Source organism: Oppia nitens, unplaced genomic scaffold (genome assembly GCF_028296485.1).
Source record: "Oppia nitens isolate AA-2021 unplaced genomic scaffold, nextdenovo-longstitch-racon4-pilon3 scaffold17_pilon_pilon_pilon, whole genome shotgun sequence".
NCBI classification, from domain to species: Eukaryota; Metazoa; Arthropoda; class Arachnida; order Sarcoptiformes; family Oppiidae; genus Oppia; species Oppia nitens.
The window spans coordinates 1,886,363-1,911,325 of NW_026533196.1; the positions used below are offsets into that span (position 1 = coordinate 1,886,363).

Genomic DNA, 24,963 nt, shown 5'->3' on the forward strand with positions numbered 1-24,963 from the left:
CATTAATTAAAAAGCTTTTTTAAGACCTTAATTTAATTAATAAACATTTATGACAATAATTATTTGCTAACTTTATATTAACAACAAGTAATCAATTATTATTTCATCAGAATATTTGACTGAATTGCTAAACTATTATAGCTATGGTTATGACTAGGGTTGGAAAAATACAAGGTTTTGAATTTTGATTTTGTATAATACAGTAAAATACAATGTACTGCATGTACAGTATTATACTAATTTAAAAACTAATATATATTATGTTAAAAAATTACTAAAAAATATTTAGTAAAAATTAGTAAAAACATTGCTAGAAAATGCATTATTTTTATTATAATCGTTGTTTTTATGTTATAATAAACAAATAATTTAAAATAAAAAATGAAATTCAATAAAAAATATTAAATCTATATTTATTATATAATATTATTTACTTTGCTTATATCAATGCTTTTAGCACTGTGGCGCTAAAATTTTTTTTGTAAACCTAATTGGTCATACATTTTACATTGTATTATACTGTATAATGCGCTTTGTATTATACAAACATTTTGTCTCTGCCAACACTAGTTATGACTATTGTTATAAATTAATTAAACTATAATTAAAGTAAAAAATGTTTGAATCAGACATTTGATATATTATACTGTATTATAATATTAATATAATGTATATAAGTTAATGGTATTGAGTAAAGTACTGTATTGTATTAAATCTCTTAATTTTAATTTCATTATAATATTTCTATAAAATAGAAATCAGCCATAGATTTGAACTGAAAATTTCCAATTAATAACTTTTTACAATTATACAATTTATTTTTTAAAAATTACTAAATAAATATACTTATGGTTCAAATAAACAAAATTTAAATAATATTTTAAAAAATAGCAATTAGTGTCTGCGCTGATGATGTTGTCGTGTATAGCGCCAGCTGTCGACACAATAGTCTATTATGGGTTCAAATTCTTTAGTCAAATGTACTGTAAATGCTTTCCACACTAAAAGCTCAACAAATATTCAAAAGTTTAACATAAGTTTAGTTATTTTATTTGCTTTCACTGTATGTTTTTCGGAAATTTTTGTAAACTGTTTTTTATTGTAAATATGATTTTAAAAAATTAATTTTCAATTGTGATTATAGTTTATTTTGTTAAGCGCTTAAAGTTAACAAAACAAAAGTTGTCAAAACACGGAACCGATGACAACACGATATTGAAAGCCACTACTACTGTAATAGTCATAAAAAGTGAGTTATATTTTTTATTTTGTATTATATTAAAATGAAACTTATATATATATAATTTTTCCTAATATACTGTATATTATTATAAATGTTATGAAAACAATGTATTAAAAAATAATAATAATTAAACAAATAAGTTATGAATTAGTTTGATATTTAGCTTTAGTAATAACGTTTGTATAGCATATTTGTCATACCAGTGCTTCATATAATTTAATAGAAAGAGTCCTTGAGTTGGACTCTTATTTTTGGCACTTTTGGCCGCACTTCTCGCTTAAGTTTCTCGCAGAAAATCGATGCATAGTTTTTTGATACTCTGGAAAACATTCAAAACTTGACTCTAAAAATCAGATTTAAATTTACTTTAATTATATACAGTATGTATACATCATATACTTTATGTATATAATAGTCTGTGAATCTTATAATAGAATATTCTTTGCTTTTACTTTAATCTAAGCCTCGATTGGATCCGACTTTCAAAATGTTTTTTATGCGCTTTCACTGAAATGTATGTCAATATTATATGAATTAAAAATAGATCACAAATTCTTTTGAAACCTTAGTTTATAGACTATCGCTATATTTAGTCTATAAGTCTGAAGATTATAATTACGTTTTTGAATGTAATTTGAAAAATAAATATTTTTATAATAATGTTTGAATATATGATGGATTAATGATGCATAGCTAAATCTAAACTATTTATGATAATTATTATTACATTAAATTCAAGCCATTATTTAATGTAGGCATATAACAGATACAGTATATAAATAAATGACATTATAGTTATACTATTTTTGTTTATATATAATATTTCACTAATATTTAGTTTAATTTTCTGAATTGTATATACTATTAATTAATAGAACAAAATAAAAATTAATTGACTGTCAAAATGCTCTAAATTTTATATTTTATTAAATTCAGTGAATTTTACTGTATATTTATTATATTTTAAAAATTTTCATAATAAATAAACTAATTATTCAATTGTAAAAAACCAATTTTGTTGTTTTGTGAAGTGGTAGCTATTTTTTATGGCTCCCAATTTGGAAGTTAGTATTGTTATAATTAAAGCATTAAATTAAAGTTATAGAATTTAATCAATTGAATTGAAAAATATATTAATATTAATTACTGTATATTGAAAAATTATATCTTGTAAATAGATTTTCTTTTATTTCAAACTATAATACAAATTTAAACTATTAACTTATTTTAGTTAAATGGTTATAAAAAATATATTTTAAATAAATTTTAAAAATTAATTATATTAAAAATATAACAAACAAAAATATTTATACTAAATTCATAAATTTGTTATTAATAATTATAAACAATAAATATATTATTTTATTTAAGCATTTTTATATATTTAAATTAAATTGATTTTTGAAAATGTACAGTTTTTCAGGTAATTATACAAATGTATTTTACAAAATTTTAAAAATTATATTCATTATTTGAACATAAAACTAATGAAATTTGATAATTTTTATATTTATATATTTAATTTAATAATTAATTTAATTAAATATACGATTGCTAAAAATTGCAAAAGAACTTTTGATGTATTTTTTTTATTACTTTAAGCCATTTTTACATCAACTTAAATTAGATGCTTTAGTAATATATTTTTAAAAAATTTAAAATACGACTGAAATTTTTAAAGCAATAATCATATACTGAAAAGCAAGTGAAACACCCATTTGTAAGATATAGTAAATAAACTGATGTCAAGTGAGAGCAATATATCTTTGAATGACTGGTTTAGAGGAAAGCTTTATGAGATGATTGTTGTTTTCATCCCTTCTGTTCAATGATAGAGTATATAAATAGAGAATCTCTATATAGAGTCTCTCTCTCTCTCTCTCTCTCTCTCTCTCTCTCTCTTTCTATCTATCTATCTATCTATCTTTTTCTCTATCTTTCTCTTTCTATGACTCTATGATATGATGCCATACCTAATGTGTAAATACTTAAATATATTTAAGTATTTTTAGTATCATAATATGTAATACTATACAGTATTTACTAAAGTGAGTAATAATATCTATTAAAAAATATGTTTTTTTATTATCAATTTTTTTTGATTTAATTTTTTTAAATATCGAGAATTTTTCATAAGTCAAATATTTTGTGTTAAAATCAATTAGTAATTTCATTCATACAATTGTTATCTTAATAATCTCTCTTTAATTACAAGATATTAACAAATTTATCACAAATTAGTAAATCTTTGTGTTTATAATTATGAAAGCAAGTAATATGGAAAACATTGTGATAATTATCTTAAACTTTTTGTATTTTACTATATCTAAAAGTAATTTTAATATCACAAGTAATTTTATCTTTATGTTTAATATATAGATAAAGTGTTAATTTTTTAATTATTTTTTTACTTTTTACTTAAACAAGAATTATGTTAAACTATTTTAATTTAAAGTTTTGTTTTAAACAGTGAATGTATAATAAACAGTGCAATTTGTGGGATCTTATTTGGAGACTAATAAAAGTAAATATAATAATTAATGACATATTTTATTACTTTTAATCATTAGTTGATTATTAATTTATTTGACATCACATCAGTTGATTAGTATTTAAGTGCCGATCGGTTGCAGATATGGAGTCAGCACACACTAAGTCATGGCGGACTAGTCATCGGGAAGTGGTTGACTTGCAGTATATGCAGTCCGAAACCAAATCAGATATGTCTATCGATCAGGTCATCAACTATCAAGAAAAGTATAGCTCAAGCGGTAAGTCTCAATAGTTTATTAGTTTATCAATGATTTAATATATATATTATCCCACGAAAGGTACGAGTAGTCCAAAGTTTGACTCCCGACCTACGAGTCCGGGCGGCTCTTTTCTGCCCCACCCGCCTATGTTTAAAGTCAAGCTCAAGGATACCGAACTATTGATCGGAACGACTATCAGATTTGAGTTAGTCGTGCGGGGAATGCCTGTCCCTACGGTTACTTTGTAAGTATAAAACCAATATCTTTATAAAATAGAAAATCCAATTTACATAGATTAGTAATTAACTAGAAAAATTATCTAGGTAAATAATATGAAATCATTTATATATATTTATAGTCAATAATCATTGACATATTAAATATTTTTAAAAATAACTAAATTTCTTTATAAATTTTTTTATTTCTAATAATAATATTATTGTAAAGTCGATTACATTTAATATTCCGATACAATTTGACTAAAATGATAAACAAATTATACTTAGTTTTTATATATATATAAAACATTACCTAAAATTAACAATAAAAATAAGTGAAATTCATTAATGATTTCAAATCAATGACAAAGTAAAGCAACTTTTGTGTCAGTTAATGTCAAAACAACTTTATTAAAATATAAATATAGTTTAATTAAACAACAGAAAATAAATTGAATTATTAGATCTTATAAATTATAATTATACACAATTAAATAAATGATTAATTAGTGCAATAATAAATAAAAATAAATAAAGAAATTAATTGCTTTTACTAGAAATATATAATTAAAATGTTTTAATTTTTAGTAATTATAGATCAGTTAGTTATAAAAGTCAATTTGTTGTACAGTTGTTGTAATAGTTGTAAAAATTGATGATCAGTTGATACTTGAAATGTCATATATTTTGACTGTCAATCCTAAATATATTTGAATTGAATCAATCAGTTATAAAGACGATGAAGTGCTCAAAGAAGACAAACGTATGAAAGTGTTGTTTGAATCTAAAGAAGTATTTGAATTAGTGATCGAACACATCACTGAAGCCGACGCCGGAGTCTATAAATGTGTGGCCATTAATAGCGAAGGAAAAGATGAGACTTCCGGCACTATTACTGTCTCCCGTAAGTGCAACTCAAGTACTGTTATGTCAATAAATTTTATTTAAAAATTATATCTAAATTTTGAAATAAAGAGGACAAAGATGTCTTTCCCGGCATTGAAGACGACGACTATTCAAAATCGGATTCAATGAGTCCTAGGTCTCGGTCACCGGTGTTCAAGTGGTTCAAAGACGGCAAAGAGTTTGAGGCGAGCGAACGCTTTCAGGTCCAGTTCGACGAAGAAGAGGATACCGTAACCCTTGTCTTCCAACACGTGAAACCCGACGACGCAAGTATGTATACCTGCGCCGCATCGACCAGTAGTGGCAAGATATCATGCAGTGCTGAATTGACTGTTCAGGGCAGAGATCCCATTCCCCCTACCATTAAGCTTGCCATGAGTGATGTCGAGGTCAGTGAAGGCGCCAGTGCTATGTTAGAGGCAAAGGTGATGGCGTATCCCCGGCCAACCATAAGATGGTTTAAAGGCAGTCAATTGATTGAGAGCTCAGAAAGATATAAATATCTTTATGAAGACGAAGAAAGTTATACACTTGTTGTCAAAAATACCCGAAAAGATGACGAAGGAGTCTATCGTCTTGAGGCTGTCAATGAAATGGGTCGGACAGATACCAGTGCTAAACTTATTGTAAATGTGTCGCCAAAGTTTAAAAAACAAATGAAAGAACAGTCAGTTATGACTGACGAGTGTCTTAACATTGAAGTAGAAGTGGAGGCAAATCCAATGCCTGATATCAAGTGGTTTAAAGACGGACAACAAATTAGAGAAACAAAAAATATTAAAATATTAAACGAAAAATTAAATGTTTATAATTTAGTGATCGAAAGAGTGAGAATTGAAGACTCTGGCAGTTACTCATGTGTTGCCAGCAATGAATTGGGACAACAAACCACTTATAATGTCGTTACAGTTAATGGTAATATATCTTATATACAAAAATTTTATAATTAAATTATTATTTAAATTGTTTGCCGATAATTCATTTATAAAGCTCCGCCCGTTTTTAAAACAAAACTACAAAATATGGAAGTATTAGAAGGACAGAGAGCAGAACTAACGGTTCATATTAATGGTAATCCTAAGCCTAACATAAAGTTTACTAAAGATGAAAAAGAGTTCAAAAAACAGGACTTAAATGTTGAGATAATTGACGATCAAAACGGTTGTTACAAATTAGTTATCAATGAAAGCAATTTAAATGATTCGGGAAAATACAAATGTATTGCAACTAATGATTGGGGAGAAGAGTCATCTGAGGCACAGATTACCATCAAAAAGAAGACATCGAAACCTAATTTTATCAAAAAGTTAAGAGACTGTGAGGCAAAAGAAGGTGATCAACACATGGAATTCAATGTGAAAGTGGATGGTATGCCTAAACCAGAAATTAAATGGTATCGCGAAGGACTTGAGATCAAAGAAAGAGACGGATATAAGTATGTGATCGATGAGACCAACCAAAGCTATTCATTGATTATTATTAAAGTGGACTCAGAAAGTGCCGGTACTTACAAATGTGAGGCATCTAATAGTGAGGGATCGGCACAAACCAGTGGTCTCTTAACAGTCAACACTCCGCCACAGTTTATTAAAAAACTTGACAACATATCTGTCGATGAAACTCAAGACTGCAAACTTGAGGTCAAAGTAATTGGTTGTCCCACGCCTTCAGTCAATTGGTTCAAAGGCGAGACACGCATTGAAACTCGAGACAAACGACTCAAATATGAAGAGATATCTAATGAGTACACATTATCTTTGAAAGGTGTAACCAAAGAGGATGAGTCCGAGTATAAAATTATTGCCGAAAATGTTTTCGGCAAATGCGAAACCAAAGCAAAAGTGACTGTCGTCTCTAAGACCACTAAACCGATGTTCACTAAAAAATTAATTGATAAGGAAGTGATGGAAAATGAGACTAATATTGAGTTTTATGTGAAAACTAATTCACAATCAATTAAACCAACTATTGATTGGTATATTGATGGACAAGAAATCAAAAAGAAAGATATAAGATATGAGATCATCGACGATGAAGACAATGATTCTTATAGATTACGGATTAAATCGGCAAACGACGACTCAGTTGGTCGTTATAAATGTGTGGCCAGCAATTCATTGGGAAGTGATGATACCAGTGCTGAGTTCACTATTGTTAAGAAACCAAAATTTGTGAAAAACTTGGACGACACCGATGTTTTAGCCAATGAAACGATTGTTCTTGAAGTGATTGTCTCCGGTTGTCCTGCGCCTGAAGTCATGTGGTTTAAGGACGAGAAAAAAGTAAACACAACGGATCGCATTAAACTTGAATCACACGAAGAAGTCTATCAATTGAAGATAAACAATGCCAGTCTTGACGACACCGGTGTCTACAAATGCCGCGCAAAGAATAAATCAGCCGAAACAGAGTCCAAGTCAGCCAAAGTTAATGTTACCGAACCCGACACATCAGAACCGCCAGTATTTGTCAAACATATTGCAGACTCAGAAGTTGTTATCGGGGATGCCGTCAGATTTGAGGCCAAAATTGATGGCAAACCGACTCCTGAAGTACTTTGGACTAAGAATGGCGTCGAACTTAAACCAAATAATAATATTAAAATTAGACAAACGGAAGATAAAACATACGAATTAATAATTAAAGATTTGGCTGTTGAAGACACGGGAGATATTGTATGCAAAGCGCAAAATACTAAAGGAGTGGCCACTGATAGGGCCCGACTTAAAGTACAAGGTTTGTAGACTTTAATTAAATTATTTAAAAAAATCATTTTTACATATTTTTGATAATAGAAACCAAAAAAATCATTAAATTTTTTCCTTAAAATATAGCAGCGATTCCTCTGAACTTTGAGTGGCATTGCTTTCAATATATAGTTTGCTTATTGTTTGCTTTAAATATAAATACTTTAATTTGAAAATTTATCATTTATTATGATTTATTATATATTTTATTGTATATATCGACAGAACCCGAATCGCCAACAATAGTCAGTTTTGCCGATCTCGCCGTTGTTGAGGAAAGTCCGGCCAAATTGGAGGCCAAGATTACGGGAATACCTAAGCCTATAGTGAGTTGGTATAAGGATAGCAAACCGGTTGACGAAGCGCTGGCTTTTAGTGAACCCGAAAACAATTTATATTGGCTTCAGTTTAACTCTGTTACCGACGAGTTGTGTGGAAAGTATGTGTGCAACGCATCCAACATCGCTGGAGAGGCTCAGACATCGGCCGAACTGTCTGTTAGCGGTTCGCGACCAAAATTTTTGCGTGAATTGGAAGACACCATAACTATGAGTCTTGAGAAAGAAAAAGGAAAATTAGTTTTGGGACAAAATGCTGTCTTTGAAGCAGAGATTGTGGGAAATCCGATCCCCAAAGTCTCGTGGATTAAAGATGGTGTTGCTATGGTTCCAAATGACAGGATTACCATCAATAGTGTCGACAATCTGTACACATGTGAGATCAAGAGTGTGGCGCGCAATGATGTGGCACAGTATGTGTGCAAAGCTGTCAATCCTCACGGAGAGGTCAAAAGTGTGTGTCTCTTAAAATTTCAGGACACACCGCACGCACCGATAGTTAAGAAAGAATTACCAAAAACTGTTGCCGTCGAAGAAGGAACACAACTATGTCTTCTGGCACAACTTGATGGCGAACCCATACCATCGACACAATGGTTCAAAAATGGCAAACCAATTGCACAGTTGGATGACATCAAAATCACTGATCGATCAGATGGTACAACATCTTTGATTGTCGAAAAAGTCACGCCTGAGTACGCCGGAGAATATTCTGTTAAAGCAAAGAATCTTAAGGGGGAAATCACAACATCTACGGTAGTATCAGTAGAACCACCAAAAAGAAAGCCATCGTTTGATAAAGAATTACCAAAACAAATAGATTTGGAAGAAAAACAACCGTTAACTCTATCGGTCAAAGTTGACGGTCATCCCACACCTGAAGTCAAGTGGACTAAAGATGGCAGTCCTTTAAGGACATCAAATAATGTTATTATTGAACAAAAACCCGACGGAACACAAACATTGAAGATAATTGAGGCCAAACCAGAAGATACCGGATCTTATAGCTTAAGGGCTACTAATATCAGCGGACAAATCAGTTGTTCGACGGCTGTTAAAGTGAGTCCACAACAAATAGCTCCGGTATTACAGAAAAAATTGTCCAAAAAGAAGAGCATTGAAGCCGGAGAACCAATTGAATTGGTGGCCAAACTTAGTGGAGAACCGATTCCTGACGTCAAATGGCTTAAGAATGGAGTTGAAGTCAAAGAGTCGGATGGATTTAAAATTGATACCAAACCCGATGGAACCGTTTCTCTTAAGAAACAGATATCAGAAACAAAAGACAGTGGAAATTACGAATTGGTTGCCAGCAATTCATTGGGCAAAATATCTTCTGCCACTGCAGTCGATGTAAAGCCTGTCCAAAACGAACAGGTATTCATTGATAAACTTCCTGAGAAAGTCAATGCTGTCGAAGGACAGCCACTGTTATTATCGGCTAAATTACAGGGAAGTCATAAAGTCGAGTGGACTAAGGATGGAAAACCATTGAAACCATCAGAGTATCTGAAAGTTGTGACTAAAGATGACGGAACTATTGCTATTAGCATTGAGACGGCAAAACCTCAGCATTCAGGACAGTATGCAGTGATAATAAAGACACCAAAAGGTGATATGATCTCATCGAGTGATGTCAACGTCATCAGTGGTGATTCAAGAGCACCTAAACTTGAATCGCTTTTCCCGAAGATAGTCGATGTTATTGAAGGAAAACCATTAATACTGAAAACAAAAGTCGATGGACAACCATTGAATAAAATTGTTTGGCTTAAAGATGACATTCCCATCAAAGAAACCGATGGCTGTAAAGTAGATGTCCAGACCGACGGAACAATTGTCTTAAACATTGATAAAGCGAAAGCACAGGATTCGGGTAGATATACATTAATAGTAGAGAATGCATTGGGAGAAGTGAGGGCCGGGACTAATGTAGACGTCCAGAAGGGACCGATCATTGCCGAAAAATTGCCCGAAAAAGTTGAAGTGATAATTGGGGAACCATTGAAACTAATTGCTAAAGTTGATGGTCAACCTCTTCCAAAAGTTGAATGGGCTAAGGATGGAGTCGTTGTTAAACAAGGAGACGGAGTCAAACTTGAGACACAAACTAACGGAACAGTAGCTCTTAATATAGATAAGACTAAGACTGAAGATTCAGGTGCTTACGCATTGATAGTCAAATCATCGACTGGTGATATAGTATCGTCAACCAAAGTGGATGTCCAAAAGGGGCCCATAATTTTAGACAAATTGCCCGAATATGTCGATATCATAGTAGGAAAGGCATTGAAATTGGCCACAAAAATAGTGGCCGACTCTAAACCAGAAGTTAAGTGGACTAAAGACGGAGTTCCCATCCAAGAGAGTGAAAATATTAAGTTTGAGACAAAACCTGACGGCACATCTGAGCTTATCATACAAAATGCTCAGCCTTTAGATACTGGAAAATATGCCGTTATTGCCACCACACCAACCGGTTTAGCAGTTTCTGGCAGTGATGTTGACGTACAGTTTGGTCCCATTTTTATGGATCAGTTACCCGAATCACTAAACATCGTTGAGGGAAAACCAGTCAATCTGTTTGCCAGAGTTGAAGGAAATCCTATGCCTGATGTCAATTGGACTAAAGATGGCGTCGATATAAAGCCAAGTGATTCGGTTATTATTAAGTTGAAACCCGACGGCGCCGTATCTCTAGTCATTGAATCTTCAAAATTAGAACACACGGGAAAGTATGCTTTGATAGCCAAAAATCCGGTCGGAAACGCCGTTTCCATAACCGATGTTAGTGTAGAAAAAGGTCCCATAATTAAAGATATATTACCACAATTTGTGAATATATCTGAAGGACAACCACTAATATTAGTGGCCCGATCTGAGGGAACGCCAATTAAAGAGATAAAATGGACTAAAAATGGTGTTCCAATCAAACCAAGCGATGCCGTCAAAGTTGAGACAACACCGTCTGGTAATATGACTTTGACTATAGATAAAGCACAGGTAGCCGATGCCGGTAAATATGAACTTATGGTCAAAACGCCAACACAAGAGCTAAAAACAACAACTGATGTCAATATTGTCAAAAGTGAAGCCAAAAGTCCAGAACTTAAAACTCAATTCTCAGAAACCATTGATGCTATTGAAGGCAAACCTCTGATACTTACTGCTAAAGTGGACGGAGAGCCGACACCAGAAGTAAAGTGGCATAAAGATGGTGTTCCCATTCAGGAGAGCGATAATATAAAAATTGTATCGTCACCCGATGGAACCGTTACACTAAGTGTCAACGATAGCCATACAAGTGATTCTGGAGTCTATAGTGTTGTCGCAGAAAATGCATTCGGAGAGACAAAAGCTGCTACAGATGTGATGGTACAAAAGGGACCGGTATTTACTGAAAAATTGACCAAATCTAAGACTGTAGTGGTCGGTCACCCACTTGTTTTAACGGCTAAAGTTGAAGGACAGCCAACACCTCAAATTCAATGGACTAAAGATGGAGTTCCAATCAAAGCTAAGGAAGGCATTAAAATTGAGACTAAACCCGACGGAACTGTTGAATTAAGTGTAGATAAGGCTAAACAACAGGATAGCGGTGAGTATGTAGTGATCGCCAAAACGTCATCCGGAGATATTTCTTCGTCATCAAAAGTGGACGTACAAAAGGGACCCATCATTGTTGACAAACTTCCCGATTATTTGGATGTCATAGTAGGAAAACCATTGCATTTATCTGCAAAAATAGACGGAGTTCCTCAACCTATCATCAAATGGACTAAAGATGGCAATCGCATTGAACAATCAGAAATCGTGAAAATGGAGTCCAAACCGGACGGAACCGTTAGCTTAGATATCGATTGCGCCCAAAGCGGCGATTTGGGTAAATATGCTGTTATTGTGAAGAATAATGTCGGAGAATCCGTATCCGAGTGCGATGTCGATGTCCAATACGGACCAATTATTATGGATAAACTACCCGATACTTTGAATGTATGTGAAGGAAATCCGTTTGAATTGATTGCAAAAGTCGACGGAAATCCAATGCCTGAAACAATTTGGACTAAGGATGGCTTACCTGTCGAACCAATGGAAGGCATTGTCATTAAATCAAAGCCCGACGGAACTGTCGCTCTATGTATTGATTGCGCGCAAAATGATGACACGGGTCGGTACGGCATTATAGCCAGAAGTCCGAGCGGTGAAGTCGTGTCCAAGAGTAATGTTAATGTAGAAAAAGGTCCGATTGTTAAACAAAAGTTACCACAATTTGTCAATATTAATGAAGAACAACCACTAATATTAAAAGCCAGAATTGAGGGCAAACCTATCGATGAAGTCTTTTGGACAAAGGATGACAATCCTATTAAAGCGTCCGATAGAGTCAAACTAGAGACCAAACCGAACGGTGAGATATGTCTGACCATTGATAACGCAAAAACGTCGGACACCGGAAAGTATGCACTTATTGTTAAAACACCGGATAAAGATCTTAAGACTGTCAGCGACATCAATGTTGTCAAACTTGACGAAAAGAGACCACAGATTGTTTCCAAATTCCCTGATAATGTAGATGTAGTTGAAGGCAAACCATTTGATCTGAAGGCAAACATCGGCGGCCAACCGAAACCAGTTGTTCAATGGCTTAAAGATGGTATTCCTCTCAAAGCAAGTGATCACATAAAGTTTGAGACAAAACCTGATGGATCAGTAGCTCTTCATATTGAAAATTCTAGACCAGAAGATTCCGGTAAATATACTCTAATAGCAGACAATCCGTTGGGCGAAATGAGAGCCTCCACTGATGTGGACGTCCAGAAGGGTCCCGTCATTTCGGAAAAATTACCGGAATGTGTGGATGTAGTGGTTGGCAAACCATTGTTACTTAAAGCCAAAATAGAAGGCGAACCCAAACCAGAAATTGCTTGGACTAAGGATGGAATTCCTGTTAAAGAAGTGGACGGATTGATTATTGAGAACTTTCCCGACGGAACAGTTGAATTAACCATCGAGAAGACTAAACCGGAAAACACGGGTCAATACACACTAATAGCCAAATCACCTACAGGTGAAGTCAACTCAGTCAGCAATGTTGATGTCTTGAAAGGACCAATAGTTTTGGTCAAACTTCCAGAAAATATTGATGTAATTGGAGGAAAGCCACTCAATTTGACTGCCAAAGTGGACGCACAACAGTCGCCATTAGTTAAGTGGACTAAGGATGGCATTCGTGTTGTACCCGATGATCACATTCACATCACTTCCAAACCTGACGGCACCGTTACGTTAGATATAGATTGCGCTCAATTGAGTGATACCGCAAAATATGCTGTTATTGCCAAAACACGTGATGGCGAAGACATGTCGTCCAGCAATGTGTTTGTCACAAAAGGACCAGTTATTGTCCAGGCGTTACCCGAATCTATTACTATTGTTGAAGGAAAACCGCTGAATCTAATAGCAAAATTTGATGGACAGCCAATACCTGAAACCCAATGGTTTAAAGATAATAGAGCCATAAAACCTGGAAATGGTATCGAGATTAAGACCAAATCAGACGGAACCACTTCTCTAAGCATCGTTAGCGCTCAAGAGAAGCATTCGGGCGAATACGCGGTAATCGCAAAATCTCCGTCGGGAGAAACCATGTCATTGTCTAATATTGAGGTTAAAAAAGGACCCGTTTTTACACAGAAGCTGCCTGAAGCTGTACGGGTTGTAACTGGGAAACCAGTTAAATTAGTGGCAAAAATTGACGGACTTCCTCAACAACAGCCAATACCACCAATTATTAATTGGGTTAAAGATGGTTATCCGGTTAGGTTTACCGAGAAAATCAAATTTGACGCCAAACCTAATGGTTTACTATCGCTAAACATTTGCTCTGCTCTGCCAAAGGATTCCGGCAAATATACAGTGATCGCCAAAACACCAGAAGGAGAGATCAAATCTGTTTCATTGATAACTGTTAAAAATCCTCCGATTTTTGTCGACTCATTACCAAAAACATTGGATGTAGTTTCAGGAAAGCCGTTTTTACTGACCGCTAAATTTCAAAGCGATACCATACCTGAAATTGTATGGACTAAAGATGGAATTCCTCTTAAACCAAAAGAAGGAATAACCATTCGAACCAAACCCGACGGTACAGTAAGTCTTGAAATAAGTGACTCTCAAATAGCCGACAGCGGACAATATGCTGTAATGGCTACAAATGATACCGGAGAAGCCAAGAGCTCATGTGATGTATTCGTACAAAAAGGTCTTATAATTGTTGATAATTTGCCGCATTCTGTCACTGTATGCGAAGGAAAACCATTGACTCTAAGTACCAAAATTGATGGCAAACCACTGCCTGAAGTCACGTGGATTAAGGATGGAATGCCTATTAAAGAATCTGAAGGCATTGAGATGAGATCCAAACCGGACGGCACTTACTTATTAACTATTGCTTCGACAAAACCAAGTGATTCGGGAGAGTATGTAATGATTGCCAGAATTCCCAATGAAGAAGTGGTAGCTGTCACTAACGTAAGTGTAGAAAAAGGACCCGTTCTTAGAGAGAGACTTCCCGAAAGAGTTCACGTCATCGAAGGAAAACCATTGATATTAACGGCTAAAATTGAAAGCGAAGGACCGGTTGAAAAAATCATTTGGACTAAAGATGGAGTACCTCTTAAGGCTAACAATGACATGAAGTTTAAGATAAGACCGGACGGCAGTATTTGCTTGAAAATTGAGTCCTCAAAACTATCGGACGCAGGAAAGTATGCCGTTTTTGCAAAATCTGGTAACAAAGGTGTTGGTTCCATGAGTATGGTCACCGTTGAAAAGGCTCCCGAAGAGGCTGAAGGCGAATCACCAGAAGATGTTGATGCAAATGATTTCAAAGAAAAACTTCCCAAATCTTTAACTGTCACAGAGGGAAGTCCATTAAAATTAGTGGCAAAAATTGCGCGAAAAGGTGATCGCTTACCACCGTTCAAGTGGGTTAAGGATGGCGTCGAAGTTGAAGACACCACACGAGTGGTCCGAGAATCGACACCAAACGGAACCGTTTCTCTCAAAATTGAAAACTCATTGCTAACCGACGCCGGAAACTATATACTGACTTTCAAAACACCTGATGGCGACAAAACCACTACAGTTAAGGTTCACGTGAATCGTAAGTTATTCAATGTCTTCATTTGCAGTTTACCACACATTTGTTCAATTAATTTACAGCCAAAACAACTGTAAATAAGCCGGTATTCATCAAAGGCTTGATACGAGTCAACGTTGACGAAGGAAAGTCGTGTAGACTTGAATGTAAAGTTTCGGGAGATATGGATTCAGTCAAATGGTTTAAAGATGGCCAACAAATTACGCCAAACGAACACTTCGGGTTTGTTAAAGAATCGGACGGAACTATTGCTCTGCTTATAGATGTCGTCAAATCGGATGATTCGGCAGAATATTCAGTTGAAGTGACAAACAAGAGTGGAAAGGCTGACACCACCGGTACTCTTAAAGTTATTGCCAAACCAAAGGAAAAACCGACGTTTATTGAAGAATTAAAACCAATAATAGCCAATGAGAGACAATCGTTGATATTAAAAGCTATCTATAAGTCAGATCTTCCGGTGACAATCAAATGGATGAAAGATGGCTTCGATCTAAAGGCAGACAACAGAATCAAAATAAGTGACTCATCCGACGGAACCGTTACTCTAACCATTGAATCGGCAAAACTTGCTGATAGTGGCAAATACTCTGTTTCTGTGGTTAATGATGAGGGAAGAGCTCGAAGTAATGGTACCGTCACTGTTGGCACAGGAGATGTAAACAAACCTATAATATCTGATGGCTTACAGTCCGTCACGTTTATGGCTGGAGAACCCGGAAAGTTGTCAGTCAGAGTCACTGGAGAACCAGTGCCTGACATCAGATTTATTAAAGATGGTCAACAAGTTATACCTAATGACAGAGTGCACATCAAAGGACAACCATTTGGTCGAACAGAACTTGTCTTCGATGAAGTCAGACCTGAAGATGAGGGCAATTATATTGTTGTCGCCGCAAATGAATGCGGAGAAGACAGAAGCAGCGCTCCTGTAGTTGTCAACAGTATGTTTGATATATTTTTATTAATTTATGAAAAAGTTTTTTAATTTATATATCTATAATTGATTTGAAGGACCGCCCAAATTTGATAAACCATTATCCGATACGACTGGCATTGAAGGCTATCCGGTAAAACTGGAAACCAAATTAGATGGCAGACCGGAACCTGACATCAAATGGACTAAAAATGGACAAACATTGAAACCGGACGACACTCATATCAAACTGTTTACTGGAAACGATGGCATTCATACCATATTATTTGATAACTGTTCTGCCAATGATTCTGGTATTTCAACTAATTTTTAAAAACTATTTTTAAAAAATTAATTTTATTTATTTTATAGGAACTTATGGTGCAATTGCTGGCAATGAATTTGGAGAAACCGAAACATCAGCTGTACTTACAGTTAAATCCAAAAGTCAAGACATGGGACCCGAATGTGCGCCCATTTTCATTGGTTCACTTCAAGATGTTGTTGCATACGAAGGACAGACTATTGATTTGTTTGCCGAAATTAATGCAAATCCCATCCCAGATATTAAATGGTATTTCAATGGTCAAGAGATTACTGCTTCAGATCAGATAATTATGTCTTTCGATGGAAAGAGAGCTCAATTAAGAATAACCAGATGTAAAGCACAGCATAAGGGCGTCTATGAGTTAAAAGTGACCAATAGTTTAGGTGAGACCTCATCTAAAGCCAGTGCCAATGTGTTGGGCAAAAGTGCGCCAAAGTTTATCGAAAAGTTTACCGACGCTGAGGTCGGGTTAACGGAGCCGACAAAATTGGTTTGTCGTGTAATTGGATTTCCCGAACCAGATATTGATTGGTATTGCAATGGAAATCTTATTGAACCGGGACTTCATTACAGTATTATCCGTGAAGGAGAAGTTTGTTCATTAGTGGTCATCCGTGCAAATGATAAGATGACCGGTGTTTACGAGTGCAGAGCTAGCAATATGTTGGGTTCAGACAACTGTAAAGCAAACATTAAATTCATGTAATTAATTAATTCATATATTTAAATATATATTTAAACAATATTTTATACATCAATACTTTATTTTTGTTTTGTTTATATAATTTAGAGATACTGAAGCTAAAGGAGAAGCGGCCTCTTTCCTCAAGAAATTAGGTGATTATGAAGTCCGAGAAGGAAAGACAGCCCGATTCACAGCGTGTGTCACGGGATCACCAAAACCGGAGATTAAATGGTAATAATTAATAGATTAATAATATCAGTAAATAATAACAACAAAATTTATTGATACTAAAGGTTTAAGGATGGCACCGAATTTGATCCACTGACCAAAGTTTCAAAATACAGCGTCGAATATCTGAGGAATGGTTTGATCCGATTCGAGATACGTTCGGTGGAGGCGTCGGATTTGGGTGAATACCGGTGCCATGCGATGAACGTTCACGGCTACGACAACTCTATGGCACAGTTGAAGTTCGAGTGTAAGCCCAGTTGTTTGCTGTCTTCACTACTTGAGGCACACCATCTCAAAACATTGACACCACTAATGCCAGAATTACATCCAATCACTTACTATACAATATCAGCCGTTTGTCTCTTACTATCATTAATAGCAATACTGAACGCCTGCTATAAGTCGCCAGAAATTCCGTGCGATAATAATAATCTCAAGAATATTACAGAATTTATATTCACTTGCAATAGTAGCTCATGCCTTACACCTCCCTAAGCAAATGGTCAGTAATAGCAACCATTAACTGTTGCCGCTTATGGCGCTTATTATTAATTTGAATTGATATCCCACTAAATTAATGCACTTATTATTTTAGCCTTTTTCACAATAATTAATAAGCATTTTATTCGTCCAGTATATTACAAAATTATTAAAAACTATACATATATTTTTTGTTTTATTTTTAAAAAAAATTACAATAGCGCTTAGCTATCAAATTTTGATTAGCCTATTTTCACCCGCAAAATAGCTCCCAATTGCTATATTTTTATAAATATTGAGAAGTTATTTAAATAAATGTTTAATATTATAGCAATTATATTGATACTGAATTTTTAAATATAATTGTTATTAGCGCTTATTATTATTTTATTAGATGTGATAATATATTCCATTAAATTTAAGTATAAAATTCTATCTTTCTATATATTAATATATATATATATATATTTATGTAAAAATTATTAATTTTAGCTATAATGTGATATTATATATTCATTTTAAAAAGTTTTATTTTAAATAATTTAAATCTCAATATTTAAAAATAAGTTCAAATTGTCATTTAAATGTTAGACAAAACAAAATAACTGTAAATATTATTATTCATATTGAATATCATTAAAGCTTATTATTTTAACACATGAATTGCCTTTTATTAATTGAGTAGTTTATCCATAGACTTATTAATAATAATAAAAAATGTTTGAATGCAATTAATAATAACAAACAACACATTAGATAACAATTAACATGAAGTACATAATTATATCGACAAACAGTTAAGTAATTTACTTATCAAATGAAATTGAGAGATGATTTCCAATTGTATAGCAATGGATGATAAACATAGGAGACGATCGTCAGCTGACAAACTAAGTGATAAATTTAAGAAACAAGGAGTACCGGTGCCACTACCCGATAGGCCTCGGATTATTAGGATGACCGACAATGATGTGACCCTATCGTGGTTGCCATCGGTTCCAATTCAACCCAGAATTCCCGTCACTTATATAATAGAGTTCTGTAGGATTCCTGACGGAGAGTGGATTGCTTACAGAACAGGTACTATAAATCAACAAATTTTTAGGATAATTGGTGTATAATATGTGTATATTTTGATTTGCTATCCAAAGGAATTCAAGACAATCAGTGCACAGTTGACGGTATGAGTCCCGGAGTTGACTATAGTTTTAGGACACGAGTTGAAAATAAATTCGGAATAAGCGATCCGTCGCCCGCTGTTACCGCCTATAGGAGTAAATTGCGTCCGTCCAGTGCTATCGGCGACAGAAAGCCCAGAGATTTTGATTTGGACCACCCGGCCAAAGATAAAAACGGTATTTATTGATTCATTTTTATTGATAGCAACTTTAATCTAATTTATTGGTGTTTATGTTTAGAAATTGCGCCAATATTTTTGGGTGAAGATCTGGAGTTGACTATTTATGGGATTCGCGGCGAACCCGTTACTCTGGAGTTCTATGTCTACGCACATCCCGATGCAACCATTGTCTGGCAATACGAGGGAAACAATGTATAGTTGTCCTAAATTTTAAATTTGTAATTCAAAGTCAATTAAATTTTGTTTTATCACAGCTTCAGACCGGAATGAGTACTAGATATGAGACATTGCAGGACAGGGCCGGTCAAAACTGCCTGTTCCTGTCCCAAATGACCGAAGCCGATGTGGGCTGGTATACATGTATAGCTACCAATGTTCACGGAAAGGATACGAGAAAAATTAAACTGTTGTTATCCGAGGCACCGGTATTTACCAAAAGATTTGATGAGACAACTGCTCTGTCGCGAAGACACGCCCGCTTTGAGTGTACTGTTGTGGGAATACCTGAGCCAACTGTTCGCTGGTTTAAAGATTGGCAACCAATGCATGAATCCGATCGCATCAAAATTTTATGGGAGTCACCGGACAGATCAACCCTTTTTATTAACGGTGCCATTGTTAAGGATGCCGGTCTCTACTCATGTTTGGCCACTAATATTGCGGGTCACGCCTCGGTCTCTGCTATGCTCTATATTGAAGGTAAATGTATATCACAATTAAAATTAACTAAATCTGATGAATCAATAAATAAATATCAATCAGAATCTGAACTCGAATACGATAAATACACTTTCGGTTACAATAAATTTGTAAAACCAAAAACCAAACCGTTTGAAACTTACTACGATATCGGAGACGAGTTGGGTCGCGGAACTCAGGGAATCACTTATCATTCGGTTGAAAGATCTACCGGAAAGAGTTTCGCCTCCAAAATGATGCACTCGAGGGGTCAGATGAAAGAGCATATGATGTCTGAGTTGGAAGTGTTTAATCAATTGGGATTTCATCCGAAAATTTTGCGACTATGGGATGCTTTTCAGGCCACAACCAATTCATTAACATTAGTCACGGATCTGTGCGGTGGAGGGGAACTCCTAAAATCTATTGTACAAAAAGGATCGTTAACTGAGAATGAAGTCGCGTATTATATCCGACAGATTCTTGAAGGACTGGATTACTTGCACTTTAAAAATATCGCACACTTTGGGCTCAATGTTTGTCTTTTATAATTATTTGTAGATATTTTTGTAATCAATAAAAGTATTATATTGTGAATGTTTTTCTTATAAAAGATTGGCGACATATTATTGGAAAGAGTCAACGGATCCGACATAAAGATTGCTGACTTTGGTTTGGCTCAGAGATTGATTCCCGGACTTAAACACATTGTCGAGTTTGGTCATCCAGAGTTTGTGGCGCCAGAGATACTGGAAAAACAATCTGCCAGTTATGAGGCTGATGTGTGGTCAGGTATACTAACATAAAGATAGTTGTGATTATTTGATCATTGAAATGATTTTCTTGATATTACTTTAGCGGGAATCATAACGTATCTCTTATTGACGGGTATCTCACCATTTTTGGGTGACAATGATAGGGCAACGTTACAGCACTTAAAGTTGGGGAACATTGACTTCTCATTACTTACGGAAGCATCTCCCGAAGCCACTGATTTTATTCAGAAACTGCTCGAACGCGACCAATACAAGAGGTTTAGTGTCAAACAAGCCCTTCAACACCCATGGCTTAGATTAGCGGATAGACCGGGAAATGGCAATCAATTGAAGTGTATCGACAATTTAAGACAATATTACAAAAGATATAGAAATTGGGTTTGTTTTCCAATCAAATATGATATTTATTGTAAAATATATATTTTTAATATTGATTTTCGCCCACATTTAGTATACAAACGCTTCGTGTAAAACCCATTACCGACGGCGAGCATTGCACTCATGTTTCACACATCCGAGTCGTATGATTTATCCGCCCGATGAACAATACACACCACCTCCCAGTCCTGAACGAGAAACTGAACGAACTAAGTTCAAGCCATCACAGTTTGATGAGACATACAAACAAAGAATCTCCAGAGAAGCAGTTGATGCCCAGTCAGAGAGTCAGTACCAGACGGGACCCGATACTTATCTGCTTCAGTTGCGTGACTCAGATTTTGCCACAAGAATCAGACAATATCTTCGAGTGGGAGCCTCCCGGAGCCCCAGTCTTGCTGCCAGTCTTAGGGAATCTCATTGGGGGGACAGAAATGTTAGTAAATATAGTCAATAAAATATAACATAATTCATAATATTAATGATTGTACTCTTTAGGGAAGTGCTTACAAACCTGTTTCTGTACGCGAGAGAAGAAAATTTACAGATATTATGGATGAAGAAATCGGAGAAGAAAAGAAAGGACTCGAGACTCGATCCAAACCAATGCGTTTGGTTAGAGAAATAGGAACTTCTGGTTACGCTTACGGACAGTTACATCATCTGAAGAAAGAGGCCTTTGGAAAGGTTTCGCAAGATTTGGCCACAAAGGGTGCCATCACTAACCTTCCGTTTTTCAGAGAAAAACTCAAAGATATTACAATTAAAGAGAACGAAGACGTTGTGTTCAGTTGTTTGGCTGTTGGAACTCCTACTCCCGTTTATACCTGGTTTAGAAACGACGGTATTCTCATTGAGAGCAGTCGTATTGAAGTTAAACGAACTGAAGACGGTAGGTGTGAGCTGAGAATCAAACCGGCCCGAGCTTATGATATCGGACAATACAAATGTGTGGCCAGAAATGAGGCGGGAGCTGTCGTTTGTAGGGCTAGACTCAAACTTGGCGACAGTCCGGGAGTACCGGATCCACCAGAAATCAAGAGTGGTTCAAATAAAGAGATATATCTGTGTTGGAGTTCACCAAAACAGGATGGAAATAGTCATATATTATGTTATAGATTAGAGTACAAGAAAGTGGATGACCAGAGATGGACAGTCGTTGCCGACAATATAATGCATGAATTTTATATTATGCGAGACTTAGAGCCGGAAACGACTTATTGTTTCAGAATTAGTGCCAAAAATAGGTTCGGATGGAGTGCTGCCAGTCTGACCAGCGAAGAGGCAAAGACTCAATCAAATGAAGGCGCGGAACGACTACTTGTGCCCAGAGCTCGCATCAACAGACAAACAATCACTGAAGACGTGGGAAGGGTTATCGTCGAAGACAGACCAACGACACCTACTATTGATTATAATAAAGAATTAAATCCGATTCCATTGACAGAAGCAGAACATAATAATCTTTATGATTTTATAGCAGAGATATCTCGAGGAAGGTTTTCAGTGATCAACAATACTCGACTCAAAGACATTAACAAAACATTAGTCTCTAAAGCAGTGCTCACACAAAGTGAAACCGAATCGGGAATTAATAACGAATACGAAATTATGAAGACATTGGCCAACGAAAGGATAGCTGAACTGTATTATGCAAGTCGTGGACAAAGTATTTATGCTCTCGTAATGGAAAAGCTGTCCGGCATTGATGTCCTCACTTACCTCTCGCAGCGACAAAAATATAACGAAGAAATTGTTTCCAAAATCATTATTCAAGTTCTCGATGGCATTGAATACTTGCACTTCAGAGGCATTTGCATTCTTGAACTACAACCGGATAATGTAGTTATGATTGATCAGCGAAGGCATGACATCAAACTGGTTGACTTCGCCAATGCCAGACATGTGCCCATTGCTGGCACTCGTGTTTCCATCAATGCTTCGCCTGAATTTGTCGGTTAGTATTTCAGAATTAAGAATAATATAATAACTAATTAAGTAATTTGTTATTATTTCAAAAGCACCGGAACTTATTAAGAACGAAGAGGTGACCAATTCGGCCGACATCTGGTGCGTCGGTGTCTTGACTTATATCCTTTTGAGCGGTTTTTCGCCATTCCGTGGTTCGTCGGACAACGAAACAGCACAGAACGTAGTGTATGTCCGCTATCTCTTCGACCATCTCTACCCTGAGATCACTCAGGAAGCCATTCGTTTTCTTTTAACAGTTTTCAAACTCACACCACAGTTAGTATTAATTAATTAACTAATTAATTAATGATTATAATTATTTTAATTTAATTTCCCTAAACTTTTTTAATCTCAAAGCAAACGCCCGACAATAGAGGAATGCTCTGACCATAAATGGCTTCTTCCCAATGAATTCATGGTTAAGAAGAGAGAAAACGCTATCTTTTCGTCGCATAAATTGACTGAATTTGCCGATCAATTCCACTCACAGAAGTCGAGCTCAACTCCTGCCAGACTGTTAAACCTTTGTAGCGGTTCTCTGGACAGGTATGTCATGTCATACAAAACATCACAATATGGAAACAGAATTGATATTATATTTTATGTCCATTTTTGTTAATCTCATCTATAGGTCGGTCTCATTACAAAACGATACATTTGACGAATTATAACATTAGATTTCATACCAACAAAAAAAAAGACTCAATATTTTGTGATATAACTAAATATTGAAACATTTGGTCAGTGATTGTCTCATATGATTTCTGTGTCAATGATTCTGTCAGTCAAATGAAAGTCAACTTAAAATTCAAATTAATTTATAACTCATTTGTAAAATAATAGTTTTTTTTGTTTTTGTTGATCTACTCTCTAATACTAATGTAAACTAATAATAAAAAATTATTTAGAGAAACAATAAAATATTTTGTTTCAAATAACCCGAATTATTTCATTTACAATTAAGTACAGGTATTGAATACATTGTAATAATTTATTAATAAACATATAATAGCTGTTAATATAAAGTACTATTTAATACATTTTCATTTATCGTATACATTATATATTGATTTCATGTACTGTTCTATGCATTTAAACCTTAGATTTTAAGTAAATTAATTTTTAGACAATAATAGTTTAATTTTAAAATTTAGGAAATTATTAATTTATTTAAAAACCATTTGTCATTATCTTTTTGTGTCGATTATCAGTATAACTAATTGTGTTTGAATTTTCTCCTAATTTTTGATGACTTGACTGTTTTAACACCTTTGCCAACACTCAAGTCGTGGTTGACTAACAATATTGTCGTTAACTCGTGAGTACTGACATTACAATTTGTAATTTACAAAATAAACTATAGTTTAAATAATGTCTATATTATAAATTAATTATAATTTATAAACTGAATAATAATTATTGTGAATAATAAAATTATTTGAATAAAACTTTTCAATACATACTAACAATTTTAGGATATTTTAGTTATAAAAATTTCTGACATTTTATTCAGAAATGTTTTTAATAAAATGACATTTAATTCAATCTGAATCTGAAATTTGGATACAAATTGAATAATTTTTTTTTAAGTTAATATCTTATAATGCATTATAATGTTGTTTTTAATCTTTTTTCTTATGCTTTCAAAGTTTTTAATTATTATTTTATTAAATAAATAAATGAGACACAAATTATGATTTATTTTTTTAATTAAATTTTTTAATTGAAAATGTCATTCAAATGCAATGTTTGTTACAAATGACTCAAAAATATACAACTCTTTTAAAAACAAT

General features: G+C 34.3%; 1 protein-coding gene across 3 annotated transcripts; it reads left to right on the plus strand.

Annotated features, from left to right (window-relative positions):
• Positions 1-1,039: 1,039 nt before the first annotated feature.
• Positions 1,040-23,912, plus strand: LOC128965397 (obscurin-like). 3 transcript variants are annotated; one of them, XM_054312090.1, is made up of 26 exons: positions 1,040-1,063; positions 1,145-1,249; positions 3,699-3,767; positions 3,845-4,014; positions 4,075-4,240; positions 4,943-5,118; positions 5,190-6,035; positions 6,111-7,856; positions 8,093-15,370; positions 15,430-16,311; positions 16,382-16,597; positions 16,656-17,313; positions 17,402-17,527; positions 17,590-17,774; positions 18,857-19,087; positions 19,159-19,362; positions 19,426-19,559; positions 19,622-20,066; positions 20,130-20,581; positions 20,660-20,837; positions 20,904-21,199; positions 21,273-21,635; positions 21,698-23,156; positions 23,221-23,446; positions 23,528-23,716; positions 23,802-23,912. In XM_054312090.1, exons 4-26 carry the CDS (start codon positions 3,879-3,881, stop codon positions 23,839-23,841), a joined length of 16,632 nt encoding a protein of 5,543 aa, XP_054168065.1. In that variant the 5' UTR covers positions 1,040-1,063; positions 1,145-1,249; positions 3,699-3,767; positions 3,845-3,878; the 3' UTR covers positions 23,842-23,912. The 3 variants fall into 3 exon arrangements, with proteins under 3 accessions (XP_054168065.1, XP_054168063.1, XP_054168064.1); XM_054312088.1 differs by having other exon boundaries at positions 3,714-3,767; XM_054312089.1 differs by lacking the exon at positions 1,040-1,063 and having other exon boundaries at positions 1,128-1,249; positions 3,714-3,767.
• The last annotated feature ends 1,051 nt before the right edge of the window (positions 23,913-24,963 follow it).